General features: G+C 38.3%; 2 protein-coding genes across 3 annotated transcripts in view; both read right to left on the reverse strand.

Annotated features, from left to right (window-relative positions):
* Nucleotides 1–2,977, reverse strand: part of LOC127569681 (sorting nexin-9-like) — a 52,844-nt gene extending 49,867 nt beyond the window's left edge. Inside the window, exon 1 of the mRNA XM_052014482.1 lies at nt 2,781–2,977. Within this exon, the coding sequence (XP_051870442.1) occupies nt 2,781–2,792 (12 nt within the window). The 5' untranslated portion in view covers nt 2,793–2,977. The remainder of the gene's footprint in view (nt 1–2,780) is intronic.
* Nucleotides 2,978–7,907: 4,930 nt separating this feature from the next.
* paxbp1 (PAX3 and PAX7 binding protein 1) overlaps nt 7,908–15,520 on the reverse strand; it is a 45,490-nt gene continuing 37,877 nt past the window's right edge. The window contains exons 15-19 of one of the 2 annotated variants that reach the window (XM_052014845.1): nt 13,272–13,338; nt 12,377–12,523; nt 9,884–10,038; nt 8,371–8,523; nt 7,908–8,265 (exon numbers count right to left, since the gene is read on the reverse strand). In XM_052014845.1, the coding sequence (XP_051870805.1) occupies nt 8,406–8,523; nt 9,884–10,038; nt 12,377–12,523; nt 13,272–13,338 (487 nt within the window). In that variant the 3' untranslated portion in view covers nt 7,908–8,265; nt 8,371–8,405. Of the gene's footprint in view, nt 8,524–9,883; nt 10,039–12,376; nt 12,524–13,271; nt 13,339–15,520 lie in introns of both variants that reach the window. The other variant, XM_052014844.1, reaches the window with a different exon arrangement.

Here is a 15,520-nt window from a genome sequence, read left to right on the forward strand (position 1 = left end):
GTTAGGTCACCTTCTCCTTTTTGAACACCACATTTGAATCTCCCTTACCACTAACCCTGGCAGTCCATTCCCGAACCTAACCACTTGCTGTGTGTTTCTAAAACAAAATCCTTGCGTCAGTTTTCTTTGGAAGAAAAATTAGAAAGACTGAGTATTTTTTTTAAATGGTATGAGAATGACAGACCTGACTATCCTTGTTCAAGAAACATGGAGAGTTAACATGCAGGTCTAGGAAGCAATTTGGAAGGCAATGATACGTTGGCGTTTATTGCAAGAGGATTTGCATACAGGGCTAAAGATGTCTTACTGCAATCATATATTGTCCTGATGAGACCATACCTAAGACATTGTGTACAGTTCTGGTCTTCCTACTTAAGAAAGAATAAACTTCTTATAGAATAATGCAATAAAGGATCAGTAAATGGATTTCTGGGATTGCGGTGGCAGTTAGCTGATGAAGAAAGATTAAGCAGTCTATGCCTACACACCTTTGAGTTTAGAAGAATGAAAGGTGAAATGTACAAAATTTTTATGGAGCTTGATAGGAGGTAGATGCAGGAATAATGTTATCCTTTGGTAGAAGGGGCCTTGGTCTCTAATAAGAAGTTGGTCATTCAGGAGTGAAATGAGAAGACATTTCTTCATTCAAAGGACAATGTATCTTTGCAATTCTCTACCTATGAAGGGTGTGGAAGCTCATTCATTGAGTTTCTTCAAAGCAAAAGCTGAGAGATTTCTGGATATTAAGGGAATTAAGACATATTAATAGTGTAGGAAATTGGGGCTCACGTAAGATATTAGCCTTGATCTTACTGAATGGTAGAACAGGTGCAAGGGCCTGAGTGGCCCTCTCCTGCTTCTACTTAGATTTATGCATTAATTTTCATTCTATGTTCCCTAGTTCTTGAGCCTTCAAGCAATGGGAACAGTTTCTACCACCTCTATCTACTCTGTTTATTATGACTATTCTCTTCATGATTTTAATTATCTCCTCAGATCTCTTGCAACTTTCTTTGTTCCAATGAGGACAACTCCAATGTCTTCAGTCTATCCACACAACAAAGAATAATTTTAGTAAATCTCTTTGGAACCCTCATTAAAACCTTCACATCTTTCCTAAAGCATGACACCCAGAAGTGGACAAAATAACGTAATTGCAGCTAAACCAGTGTTTTACAAGGGCTCATCATGACTTCCTTCTTCTTGTACTCCAGGCCTCTGTTTATAAATCCTACAATCTTAATATGTACTTTTAACTACTTTCTCAGCCTGCTCTTTTAATGAGCTATACACATTTACCACCAGATCCTTCTGTTCTTCTACTCCTTCTAGAATTATGCCTCCAAGTTGTTTTGCCTCCTCTCATTCTTCTACCAAAATGCTGCATTTTGCAATACTCAGCATTAAAGTTTATTTGTCCATTCCACCAGCCTGCCACCATCTCCCTGAAGTCGATCACTTTCTTTGTCACACTTCATGATTCATGAGTGGATTTCTTTTTTGATCATTGATCAGCCCACCTCTCCTCTTACAGTCCTTTAGTTATTCACACCCTTCTCTTTGCATAGTAACAGCTCTCTTCTAGTATCAGAAGATTAAGGATTTTGCTCAGGAAGGGATACATTATATAGCCGAACATTACAGACAAAAATCTAAACCTCCATCGCAAATTTGACCCATCCTTTAAATAGGACAAAATGCAGCACTGTATATTAATAATTTCCTTGCAAGTAATTGGGCCCTTCCTGGAAATTTCTTAAACTATCTCTGGCTGACATTTGTTGCCCATCCCTAATTACCCTGGAGAAAGCGGTGGTAGTTGTTGTCATTGGTCAGTTATTTGATTGGGGAAAAAACAAATTGCAATCTGTTTCATTCTTAGGTTTGAGTCATAGATTCATGCAGCAAGGAACCATGCCCATGGGCACAGCTTGAAGAACTGCTACATCACAGTTCCAGTGACCCTGGTTCAATCCTGATCTCTGCTCTTTACATGGAGTCTGCATATTCTCCCTATCACAGAGTGGGTTTCCTCCCATATCCCAAAGACATGTGGGCTGGTAGATTAATTGGCCGCTGCAAATTGCCCCTATTGTGTAGCCGAGTGGTAGAATCTGGGATACTGAGGGGAATCTGGGGAGAATAAAGTGGGATGAGTGTTCCTGGAAGCTTGATGGTTAGAGGGCCAATTTAACTTTGATTTAAAATTGCACTGAAACTAACAGATACTGCAAATATTTTAGCGCCCAGAGTATCCCGCTGTTATCTTTAAACTGCACCAGTTATTTTATCTCCAGAGTTCGGGGGGAAAATGAATCAGTCTTAAAGGAGCCTGTATATGAACCCTCACCTCAACTCATATCGGAATATAGGTTCTATCATTGCCTAAATTCACACTACTAAAAACATGACTTTTAGTATTACACGCCAATGTTTAACGCATTCAATCAATTCTCGTCTAATTTGTTCAGCCATATATCGCAACGTGTCATTATCTGGAACAGAAACAAAATCCCAATAACATTGTTCAACAACTTCCTCACATCTGATCAGTTCACATCAGTTTTACTTCTGTTGGAAGATGAGAGGCTTGAGACTTCCTGCTCATTAATTAGATTGTGTTTCCATTCAAAGCAAAAACCTCGTCTGTCCAATTTGTTCTTAATGAAACTGAACAAATCTAAACTATTCCCCACAACGTACTCCAGTCCAATTCGGCGGAATGAAATCAAGTTTCCCAAGTGATAACAGGTAACTTTTCCCGACAGATTGGAGCCTACCTTCGAGGACATTCTTTCCAGGTGCCCCGAGAATGTAACTTTGAACAATGATCCTTAAAGGCAGTAGAAGAAAGTGGTTTGATCACCGCGCACATCAGCCCTCACCGGTTCATCCAACAGCGGCGCGTCATTCGCTTTCGGTGAACTTTCTCTTCTCTTTTGTCAAAATGCAGTGTTCTTCCCGATAACGGAAGGACACCATCCCCTGCTGGATATCAATCGGTATCGTTTTATAGGATGCTGTCTGTCTGACTGACTGATCATCGAGGGTGGTAAATATCCTACTTTGAACAAATTCAATAGTCAGCATTAAAATGTAACTTATATTCTGGTAAGAATGCAGGAGTAGAACAATTTAGAAAACAGGGTCAAAAGAAACCTTACAATTGATCGTTCCGGGTACAAATTACTAGGGCAGAGAACGGTCCAAACGCAAAATACTGCAGATGCTGGAAATCTGAAATAAAGACAGCGTTGCATCTGATGGAAGATGAGTGTCCTGAAATGTTAACTTTCTCTCTCCACACATGGACTGAGCTGCTGATTATTTCCAGCATTTCCTGTTTTCAGAACTGCCATTGTATCTGTTCTGTTTAATGCAAAGGTTCCACCTCTTGAAATGCGGGAAGTCAAACAGGAAGACGAAGTGAAAATATCTATACTGCATGTACTTGCTTAATATAAAAATAATTTTAATTTACCAACTGCGTGCACTTGGGGATGGGGAGAATTCAAAATTTGGGGATCTTGAGCGCGGTGGCAGGTCAGATTCTAATAAACGAAATTTACACATTCACCTGACGGGCTCTCTGGGCATTAAAAGAAAATATAACCCAGGGATATTTATACACGTCACAGCGCCTTTCTAAATTTATATTCTTTCATATTTCTTTACTCATTGTGTTCCGCCATCTCATCTCTTCCTCTATGGCTGTTGCTATCTACATTCCTCTGTTGTTCCTTTTTCAAATCTGGAATGAATTTTTTTAGGAATCCATGGAACTGCATTTGGTGACTACATGAGAGAATGATTTATTTTAAATGGCACGGCTGCTAACCTTCTGACATTTTTTCCCATTTATTGTGCCTTTTAAAAATAAAGTAATCCTATGTTACCACTGGGGCTGTGCTATGGAAGCAGCAAAGCAGTTCTTGAAATTAACCGAGGAAAAAACAGGTCAATATTTGTGGGCATATTATCGTAAAATAAAAGACTTTTTAATGTTTTTATGGAGTAATGGAATTAAAGGCATACTTGCCTTGGTGGGGAATGTAACTTTATGTCCTGTGATTCTGTCTCTTGTCCACGTGCCCTGTATCATCTCATGCAGTTGCTTTCCTCCTCACCTGATCTAATCACCCATCTCTCAATTTGAAGTGTTGACTACGTAGCTTTTAGAAGAGATGCTAATATTTTGAAAATAATCTGCTCCCAAGTACTGATCTAATTCTCCATTAAATAATCCATACAATTTAACCCCACTTCCTCCATGAGCAGCTTATTCAACACCCACCTCTTTAAAAATAACTTTAAAATAAACACCTTCTATGCTGATATTCTGGTTCTATTCTGTGACCATTTTGACGTGGTTTAATATATCCTTTTCCTCGAGAAAAGTTTCTGCTCCAGAGCAAACAGAGGTCTCCTCACATGACATGTCAACAGCAAAGGGCTTTTAAATGGAAAATAAATGTTTTTAAGTTTACCATCAACTTGTTGCAAATTACCAGTTTACACATAAATTTATGGTCATCATTTATCTGCTTATTATATCATGCACTACAAAAGAATACAATTTATTTTTTTCCCTCCATTATCCAAGGTCAGAAAGCAAATTTAAAGTATGGAGATTGCTCAACAAACAGGCCAATTGTTTAATATATCATCCTTTTGATAAATATAGATCAAAGTTTACAATGCATTGCATATCATTGAAATTGAGAACATAAAGTAATTGTGATTTTGTAGGTTACTTTTGTTCTACTGTGTGTGGAATTTTAAATATTTAGGGGAGAAAGGCAAGACAGGGCAATTCTCCAGTTTTGTAATCATGGAAAAGGAGTTAGAATAGGATTGGGTGGAAAGATTTTGAAAATGAGAATGCAGTGGGTAGGAAGATGGTGTAGGTGTCATATTTAAAGTAAGGAAGAAAGTTTAGAGCAGAAGTTATATATAGCTTGGTTTAAAAAATTTTTTTTTGTGGATTATAAGTAATATAAGTGAATGTGTTAGACCAGTAAATTCCAAGTTTAAACCTGATTCATAGAAACACAGAAAAATTACAGGTGCAAACCAGTTGGTCCTATGAGCCTGCTCCACCAGTCAATACAATCATGGCTGATCCTTTACCTCCAGACCATACTCTCCCCCCTATACCTCTTGATGACTTTTGTGTCTAGAAATCGATTTATCTTCTTCATTCAGCAACTTGGCCTCTGTGCCACAAGCAGAAAATTCCATGGGTTCACCATCATCTGAGTGAAGAAATCTTTCCTCATCCTGACAAGTGTTCTGAAAACACAAATATTACATTTGGCTCTGTCATCCTAACCATTAGTATCTGTTGTGAATAGCTGGAGCTCAAGCACTGATCCTCAAGACTGATCAGTCACCATATACCATTCTGGAAAAAAAAACATTTATTCTGACTCTGTTAACCAATTTTCAATGTTTGGCAATTACCCTCAATCCATAAACTTTAATTTTTCACACAAATCTCTTGTGTGGGATTTTATCAAAGGTCTTTCTAAAATCTAAATATATCACATGCACTGGTTCTTACTTATCTACTCTACCAGTTAAGTCCTCAAAAAAAGCTTCAATGGGTCTGTTAAACAAGATTTCCCTTTCATAAATCCATGTTCACTTTGCCTAATCTCTGATATTTTCTGGTAGTCCAATTATCATATCCTTTATGATAGATTCCAGAATTTTCCTCATAACTACTGTTAGGCTAACCAGTTCTTAGCGTCCTGTCTTCTTTCTTAATAGTTGGGTTACATTTTCCGTTTGCAACTTGTTCCAAAGTCTGTAGGATTTTGGAAAATGACAACCAATGCAACCGCTATTTCTATGGCTACCTCTTTTAAGACTACCAGGCGCTGGGGGTTTAATGGCCTTCAGTCCCATTAATTTCATTAAGATTTTTGTTTACTAATACTAAATTCCTTTAATTCATCCTTTTTATTAGACTTCTAGTCCCCTTGTATTTCTGGGGAGTTACTTGTGTCCTTCCAAAATATTTGTTTAAGTGCTCTGCCTTTTCTCTGTTCCCCCATTGTAAATTATCCTAGAGAAACAAAGGACTGCAGATGCTGGAATAGCTAGATGAAAAACACTGATGCTGGAGGAACTCAGCAGGCCAGGCAGCATCCATGGAGAAAAGGCAGCAGATCCTGCTTCTGACTGTAAGGGACTTAGATTTATCTTAGCAACTTTTTTTTAAAAACATTGATAGAAACTTTTTAGAATATACTTTTCTCTCTTGCAAGTTTACTCCATACTCTATTTTTGCTTTCTTAATACAAACTCTTGGGCATTTTTGATGAATTCAATTCAAAAATCATCAGGCTTGTTTCTATTTCTAGCAACTTTATATGACTGCGCCTTGGATCGAATACAGTCCTTAGCTTTTGTTAAGCCATGTTTGTGTCACCTTTTCCTTTAGTTTTGCACGCTGCAGTCATGTTTCCGTAATGGCAATAAAATCAAATCCATTTACTTTATCCACCTCATTACAAATGCTTTGCACTTTCAGATATAGCACCTTCGTATTTGTTTTAACATTTTTAAGCGCCCTAGTGTTTTTTGTTCCTTGTGTTTCCATCTTATAATGTTTTCACTTACCAGGACCCTATTTGTTAATGCAGTCTTGATTTATACTCTGTACCTTCCTGACAATTTAGTTATCCATACCCCAATCACCTTTCTGCACAGCTTCCTTATCTTTTCTCTTCAGTATTCTACACTTCTCTCCACCAAGAACCGCCCCCCCCCCACCCCACCAAATTTGGTTTAAAGCCCCATATATCTCTAATTATAAGATTCAGTTGAACTCTGGTACCAGTGTAGTAAAGGGGCAGTCCATCCTAATAGAACTGCTCTTCCTTTTCTCTGTACTAATACCAGTGCCCCATGAATTGAATCTCACACCAATCTTTGATCTATGCATTCAACTCACTGATCCTATTAGCACTGTGTCAACTTGCCTGTGGCTCCACTAATAATCCAGAAATTATCTTTTGTGGTTCTGTCTTTGAATTTTGTCCCTGGCTACTCAAACTCTCTTTCGGAATACTTTTCTTAGTTTTACCTGTCTTGATACCTACATGGACCATGATAAATTGATTCCCCCCTCATGTCTCAAGTGGTACCTCCTGCAGCCCAGAGATGTCCCCTACCCTGGCACTAGGTAGGCAACATAGCCTTTAGGGCTCATGCTCTTGAATACAAAGGACAGTGCCCATCTCCCCAGCTATACTGTCCACTACTACAACCACCTTCCTTTTTACTTACCCCCCCACTTGAACAGCTTTCTGTACCACAAAGCCACTATCAGTATGCTTGTTCTCCCTGCAGTCACTGCAATCTGACAATGAATGCAATTAAATGAATTAAAACATTTCCTACATCGTTTTGTCTTCGTGTCACTTTCTGTTGCTTAATTACAATGGGAATCTGATGCGACAGTAGTTACTTTGATTTATGAATTGTAACTTGCATTTTACCCTTATTTCAGATGTCTGTGGCGTATCTAATGATGTCGGCATTTCTGGGGTTACAGTTACTAGGCATACATGAAAGTGAGCTGTTGTTTCTAGCGTCTATTTGTCTTCTTAACTTGGAAATTATACAGAATATTCCAGATATCCAAGCCATTGGGTTATTAAAGTACAAGACATGACGGATTATATATGACTGTGAAATGAGTTAGGCAAATATCTTCATTCTTTATCTCAAATATGATGCAATAACAATATGATAGCAATGACTCAGTGGAGGGTAGGGGAGGCGGGGGTGAGGAGAGAGAAATCTGCTTTGATTGTAAAGCATTTCTTCAATAAATTTATCAATTCAGCTTTTGCAAAAGCTGAATTAGCAAACAAAATATCACAATTTCAACACAATGAATAGCCTGTTTATTTTATTATATTCTTAAAACAATAAAACATATGTAATTCATCATGTACTAAATTAAACAAATGCAACCCAATGATACTTGAAGATTATCTGCAGGTTGGACTTGTATTTTCACAGTTTGTTTCCAGTACTTGCTTGGAAGTAATCTTCTTGAGTCATAGTCCGCAAATATGTGCATGGCAACAACCAAAATCTTGTTAGTTCAGTTGTTTCTTATAAGAGGAACCAGCAGATCTACAAAAAGGTAGAAATCCAACCAAGATGGATTTTAAAAAATTACATTCTCGATTTGTTGTGCAAGGGTTGCTGGTTGAAGGAGAGTGTTTTTCAGGAGTCTAGCTGTACCTTTAAGCACAAGAGATGGAAAATATTAAATATCAAACAATTGTAATTTGACAATGCCATCAATTTTCTTTTACAAAGCATCTGTACATATATACAAAATCATACAAATGGCAGGAATGTTCATGTTTCTGTCCATAATCTCACTTCCCATCAAGTAATGTCTTGATGTCTTTCACACCATATTCATTTGCCACAGCTGTTGCATGATCCAAAGCATGGATGATGGCCAAAAATTTAATCACTTGCTTTATATTCTCCCTGCAAAGTAAATCAATTTGAAAGAAGAAAATTATATTCACAGAATAAAAACAAAATTAGGCATTATTGCACACCACCTTCAAATGCTCAATTGTGATTATGAGACAAAGTAGGTGAAATATCTCCTGAAGCATCGTGTCTGCTAACATTCATAACTTCATATTTCAAAGCACTCTGCAAAGCTATCAATATTATAAATTTAACATGGGTAAATTAACTTTTCATATTAATTTTCTATTATTTTATAACTTAGCACTTCCATAAACCCAGCTCATACAGTTATCTGCTACAGACCACAAATTCTACAAAGGGATACTGCAGTCGGTCTAAAAACATAACAGCATAAGAAATAGGAGCAGGGGTAGGCCATCTGACCCATCGAGCCTGCTCTGCCATTCAATAAGGTCATGGCTGATCTGGCCATGGACTCAGATCCACCTTCCTGCCTTTTCCCCATAACCCTTAATTCCACTACCATGCAAAAATCTAACTGTGTCTTAAATATATTTAATGAGGTAGCCTCTACTGCTTCCCTGGGCAGAGAATTCCACAGATTCACTACTCTCTGGGAACAGCAGTCCCTCCTCATCTCTGTCCTAAATCTACTCCCCTGAATCTTGAGGCTATGTCCCCTAGTTCTAGTCTCACGTACCAGTGGAAACGACCTTCCTGCCTCTATCTTAACTATCCCTTTCATAATTTTATATGTTTCTAAGGTCCCCTCTCATTTTTCTGAATATGAAAACATATTAGACATATGACATTTATTTAGCAAATGCCTCATTCTTATGCATTTTTAATTTTTTAAACACTTAAGTACTTTATGGTGTAAAGTCATTTTTTCCAAGCAGTTTATCAGAGTCATGTGATTTGAAGGAAAAAAATGCATGGAACATGAAGCTACAGGGTAAGATACCAGTGAGCAACAGAACATGAATTCACACATTGCTGCCACCACAAATTTAACTTGTAAACCCATTTGTGCTCAATGTGGAGGTGTCAAGCAACAATTAAATACTTACTTGCCTACAGGAAGGGAACAGTTAGACGGACATGACCAAGAGCATTTAGGTAGGCCATCCATTTTACAAATCAGGGTTGAAAATGAAAAAAAAAAGTAAAATGGGAGGTGTGGAATGCAGTGCATACATATCCAAAAGGGTATATTTATTCCTAGTCACTTTTCCTTTGGAAGGGCTTTAATGAAATCACATTACACATCATCCATCAGTGTTCTAAAGACAAGGAAGCTGCTTTATGCACCTAGTTATGGAATGAACTGTCTTTCTCAGAAATTGCTTTAGATATAACTGTTAATGCGGATGCTAAATTGAAACTTCCATCTGTGCCACTTATTTACCTGGCTGTACGCTTTTCCACATCCGAGCACCCAAGGCTTAACCTATAAATCGTGTTGGCCAAGTGGACAAGGTAACAGCAGAAATTTTCCATCTGTGGGATACTCTTATCTCCTTTTAGGTTGGCAAACCAACTCTTTGGTAAACAAGTGATCAACTGAAAAACAAAAAAACAGCATCATGAAACTCTCTTTTTCCCCTCAATGTCTGTATAAATTCAATAGTTAGTGATGTCCCAAGTACATACTGACATGCATGTTGTGCTTTAAACTGTATGTTAGACATAATGCATGGATGAATAATCACTAAAATCATGTAAAGTAAAGCAGTGGAGACCACGCAGCACAGTGTGCCTGTGCCAGTCCTATTCAAGACTGGTCTTACTTGGCATTCCATCAGTTATTTGTGTAGCAATTCAAGCTCCTTATATGCATGTTCCTGACTAATTCCATTTTTAAAATTATTTATGGAAACAGCTTCCACAATCTTATTTGGAATGTTTGAAGCCTGATATCCGAGGAAAGAAAGTCGTTCTCAGCACATTCTATATCTTTTGCTGACAATTCTGAACACAAAACCTTCAGTTATTGATCTACCTGTCAGTGGGACTAACTTTTTATTATATACTATCAGAGTCTCTCTTTCTGAAAACCTCCATTGGCTCACCGCTTAGTCTTTATGTTCCCAAAACTTCTGAACAAACTTTTCCAATTTGCCTCAAAGCTCAAGTACCTGTTCCATCGTAACATGCTGATTAATCACCGCTAATCAAAATCTCTTCAAAGCGCTGTGCCTGGAATCATCAACAATACACCTATCAAGGCCTACTCTGGAGTTTATAAGGTACGGGCACAATTGATTTGATTTAGTATTCTATTCTTATATTTATATGCCCAAGTTATCCATATGCTTTTCCACCATTTAGTCAATTTGGTTTAGAATTAAAATTATGATATTTCTGTTGGGATTATAATTCCATAGGAGAGCATGTTTCAGTCTGTTCTGGAAAAGCACTAAATATAAACTGTTGAAGTTGAAGAGATTTTGAGTATTACTACCCCAAAAAACTGATTCCCATAAATGAGTAAACTATTACCACTTTTATGAAGGGGCATCATTCTTGCATCCAAGATAGTTGGTGTGTGTTCGACTCGCACATCATCATAGACTTCAGCAGATAATCTAAACTAAAAAATTTATTTAGTTCTGGGGGAGTACTACATGAACAGGCAGAGCAGTGCAGCTAGTAGAGCTGTTGCCTCACAGCTCCAGCGAAGCAGGTTTAATCCTGACCTCTGGTGCTGTCTGTGTGGGGTTGCATGTTCTTCCTGTGACTGCATAGGTTTCCCTGCGTGCTTTTTTTTACCCTATGTCCTAGACGTGCATGTTGATGAGTTAATTGGCTACCATAAATTACTCCTAGTTTGTTGGCAAGCAGTAGAATCTGGGGGACAGAGGGTGTTAATGCGAATGTGGAGAAAATAAAATGGGATAAGTGTAGTATTAGTGTAAATAGGTGCCTGATCATCAGTATGTTTCTATGCTCTATGACTTTATTGCTGTTAGAAGAGGCATCTTTTGAACAAAGCATTTGTTCTCTCAGGCAGCTGTGAAAGCTCCCATGGCAATGACAAGTAGGAGAATTCTACTTGTTTACTGACCAACAATTATCCCTCAACTGATAAAAATAGAACCCATCGCTTTCTACAGGACTTTGATATACAAAATTTGCTACTATGATTTCAAACACAACAACAAAAGCAATGTTTGAATATTTCACTGGCAGTAAATGCTTTGGGACATTTAAGATACAGAAATACAATGTAAATGCAAGTTCCGTAAATGGAACAGAGAATAGTAAGCACAAGAACAGGCCCTTCCCACGATGTTGCACCAAACTAATTAAACTAATGCCTTCTGCTTGCACATGATCCATATCCTACCATTCTCTGCTTACTCATGTGCCTATCTAAGAGCCTCTTAAACACCTCTATCATATCTGCCTCCTTTACCACCACCACCCCTGGCAGCGCATTTGAGGCACTCATCACTCTCTGTATAAAAAAAAACTTGCCCCGCACATCTCGTTTGAACTTTTCCCCCTCTCAACTTAAACACATGCCCTCGAGACATTTCAACCCTAGGAAAAAGATACTGGCTGTCTACTCTATGCCTCTCTTAATTTTATAAACTTCTATCAGGTTTCCCCACAGTCTCCGCAGTGCCAAATAAATGAGAAAAGGTCTTGTAACATTGTATTTTAAACAAGAAAAATGTGAAACCAAAAACAAATAAAGTTGGAAGAGAACCAACTTTGTAATTCTGTTCTCACACACTTTACAATATTCAACCTTTGGTGCAAAGATTAGAGTAGGTCTAGTAACTTTCACTGAAATAGACACCAGAGAAAGGCATAACTACGTAACATTTCAATGCTTGAGTTTAAAAAATCTGGGAGCTTCGAACTTTTTCAACCTGTTCCTTGGCTTACTTACACTCTGACATTTCTTCAGGCTGTCATCCCCTGGGTCTGAGTTCTGCAGAGCGAGAAGAATGTGGCGATTTAACAGACTATCCACTGTTAGCTCTTGCAACACTCGATTTGAGATTATGCCAGTCCACTGTAAGATGTTGTCCAATAACTGGAAAAGTAATATAGAATTTAAGAAAAAAATGGTTTCAGTTTAATTTATTTTGTTGCAAGGATTCTCTTTTGTTTACCTGCATCTACTGTTAACCAATAATTTCAACTTTAACAAATTTCGCAAGATAGCACTATGTTTTGCAGCCAATGGAACTTGTTTTTATAAATGTCCAAATGCTGTTAAGCAGGATGGAAAACAAACTGATAAAAATCAAAATAAACCCTTCACTAACCCAAAATCTATAAACAGCTCAATACAATTTGATTATCATAATTTATTGAAGTACAACCTAAAATAGTACTTTCATATATAGTAGGAACTGTGCATGGTATTTTGAAAATGAAACATATGACTGAAATTGATTCAATAAAAACTGCATTACAGAAAAAAATAATCATTTGCAAGTTTACCAAAAAGTTGGCAGACAAAGACTTTTTGGAAAAATCAGAAATGGAGGGTTAATCCATGTAACTGCACAAGATGGACTGTTGGCCCCTTCACTTGAATCAGTAATTATCACATTCCTTTCATTAGGCAACATTGGTCCCATTCAATTTTCCACTCACCCAAGAAAGTATAAACTTTAAAAATTCCATCTAGTTAAAAAAAAAATCAACTGTACCCTCTTGGATTAGCAGCAATCTATCAATAGATTCAGATTAATGCATCTCTTCCCAAATGGGAGAAATGGAATAGAAAGATGCAAGAAAACCAATATGCAAAATGCCTTCTTTTAAATTCTCACCTTAAGTGCTGACCAAAACTGTCGCTGAAAAAATAGGTAGGGTCCTGAATTCTTGTTTTCCAGCACACTAAAAAAGATAAATTAATTCACTGATTACATCTAAAAATTAAGGATGAGGCATGAAATATGCAATGTGAAACAGGTTTAAAAAAAGAATAAGATTCATATAGGATTAGTGTAAATAGGTGGTTGATGGTCGGCGCAGACACAAAGTGCCAAAGGACCCATTTCCGTGCTACGTGTCTATGACTATGATTATTTGTGGACCTTATGAATAAAGGTGGAGAGGATAGCCCTCAAAGGAAGTGCACTAGCAAATGATCATTTCTTCCACTTTTTGCAACTAATGACAGCAACTGTAATGAGAGCAGATGTGGCAGACAAAAAGAGAGAACAAACTTTCTTGATGGATCTAATCTCACATCTGCTCAGGTACAAAATTAAAAACCAATTTGCATTCTAAGACGATAATGTATTTCTTTCTACCTAACCTGACCCAGAAGCTTTTGCAGAACAGTATACCCAGGCACTGACACAGAGTTGGGACTTGACACTTGTACCCAAAAAAGGCACTCCTAGTCCAGGCAAAGTCTGTTGACCACCTTACCAATGGGCTGATGTCAGCAACTGACCATGGTACCCTGCAAGCTTGAAGGCATCACTCACTAAGGTACTCCAGGTCTGGTCCTTTGCCGAGTATCACACTTTGCTGCTGAATCAAACTTGAAATTGATACCAGAAAGTAATCCTCCCATTATGAGTCAGATTCTTTATCTGTTCCAGTGTCATGTTATGGAAAACCCAAAGTGAACCCAAAACAGCAAGGTCTTGTTGGGTGTGGGCAGGTTTCCTTTTTATTTATTCATTTTTCAAGATCTGGATGTCCCTGGCAAGGCCAGTATTTATTGCCTATCCCTAATTGCCCAGAATGAGGTGGTGGTGATCTACCTTCTTGAACTGTTGAAATCCTTCTATTGAATGTACACCCACACCGCCATTAGGTGGAGACTTCCAGGACTTACACCCAGTGATGAACAAATGGTTGCACATTTCCTATTCAGGATGGTTTGCGATCTGGAGAAGCTGCAGGTGGCGGCATTCGTAGGTGCCTGAAGGCTGTTATCTTCCTTGATGGTTAATGCAACAGGTTTGGTGAGGTGCTGCTGGACTAAACTAGGCAAGTAACTACAGTGCACTACATTGCGGCCACTGCACCAGTGATGGAGGAAATGAATATTTAGTTGGTGAATGGGGTATCAATTAAGCAGGCTGCTTTGCCCTGGATGGAGTCAAACTTCGTTACTGCTCTTGGAGCTGCAATAATCCCAGGAAGTGAAGAATATTCCATTACCCTCCTGACACCTTGTAAATGGTGTAAAAGGCTTGGAGTGTGAGCCCAGGATATGTAGCCTGATCTGTTCTTGTAGTCACAGTATTTATGTGACTGATCCAATTGAGTTTCTGGTCAATGTTATCCTTAGGATGTTGATGGTGGGGGACTTGGTGCCAGTAATGCCTTTGAACATCAAAGCTAGTTCGTTACCCTTATGGTCATTATCTTGACAGTTAATTAGGCCTAGGACTCTGCCCTGAGAACTCCTGCAATGATGCCTTGAGGCTGATTGACTTTCTACAATCACAACCATCCTCCTTTGTGCAATGTATGACTCCATCCGCTGGAGTATTTTCCCTTTGATGCACACTGACGAGTTTTAAATCAGGATGCCTAAATTCCATACCCGTTCAAATGTTGCCTTGATGTCAGAGAGTCACTTTCACCTCAGCGCGTTGATCCACATTTGGATTAAAGCAGTGTTGCAGTCTGGAGCCATGTAGTCCTGGCAAAACCCCAAACTGGGCACCAGTAAGGTTATTGCTGCCAGCAGTTAAGTGCTGCTTGAGAGTACCACTGACTACACTTTCCATCACTTCACTGATGACTCAGTGTAGACTGATTAGACAGTAATCAGCTGGATTGGATTTGTCTTGTTTTTTTGATAACAGGACATACCTGGGTAATCTTTCATCTTTTTGGTTAGATGTCAGTGTTGTAACTGGAATAGCTTGGATAGAGGCATGACCAGTTTTAGAATGCAGGTCTTCAGTGCTACATCTGGGATATTATCTGCTGCTGCAGCCTTTGTTACATCCAATGCTTCCAGCTGTTTCTTGATATCGCATGGAGAAAATCAAATTGGCTGAAGACAGATTTGTGTGATGGATCACCATTCAGCACCTCTGACCAACAA

Source organism: Pristis pectinata, chromosome 4 (genome assembly GCF_009764475.1).
Source record: "Pristis pectinata isolate sPriPec2 chromosome 4, sPriPec2.1.pri, whole genome shotgun sequence".
NCBI classification, from domain to species: domain Eukaryota; kingdom Metazoa; phylum Chordata; class Chondrichthyes; order Rhinopristiformes; family Pristidae; genus Pristis; species Pristis pectinata.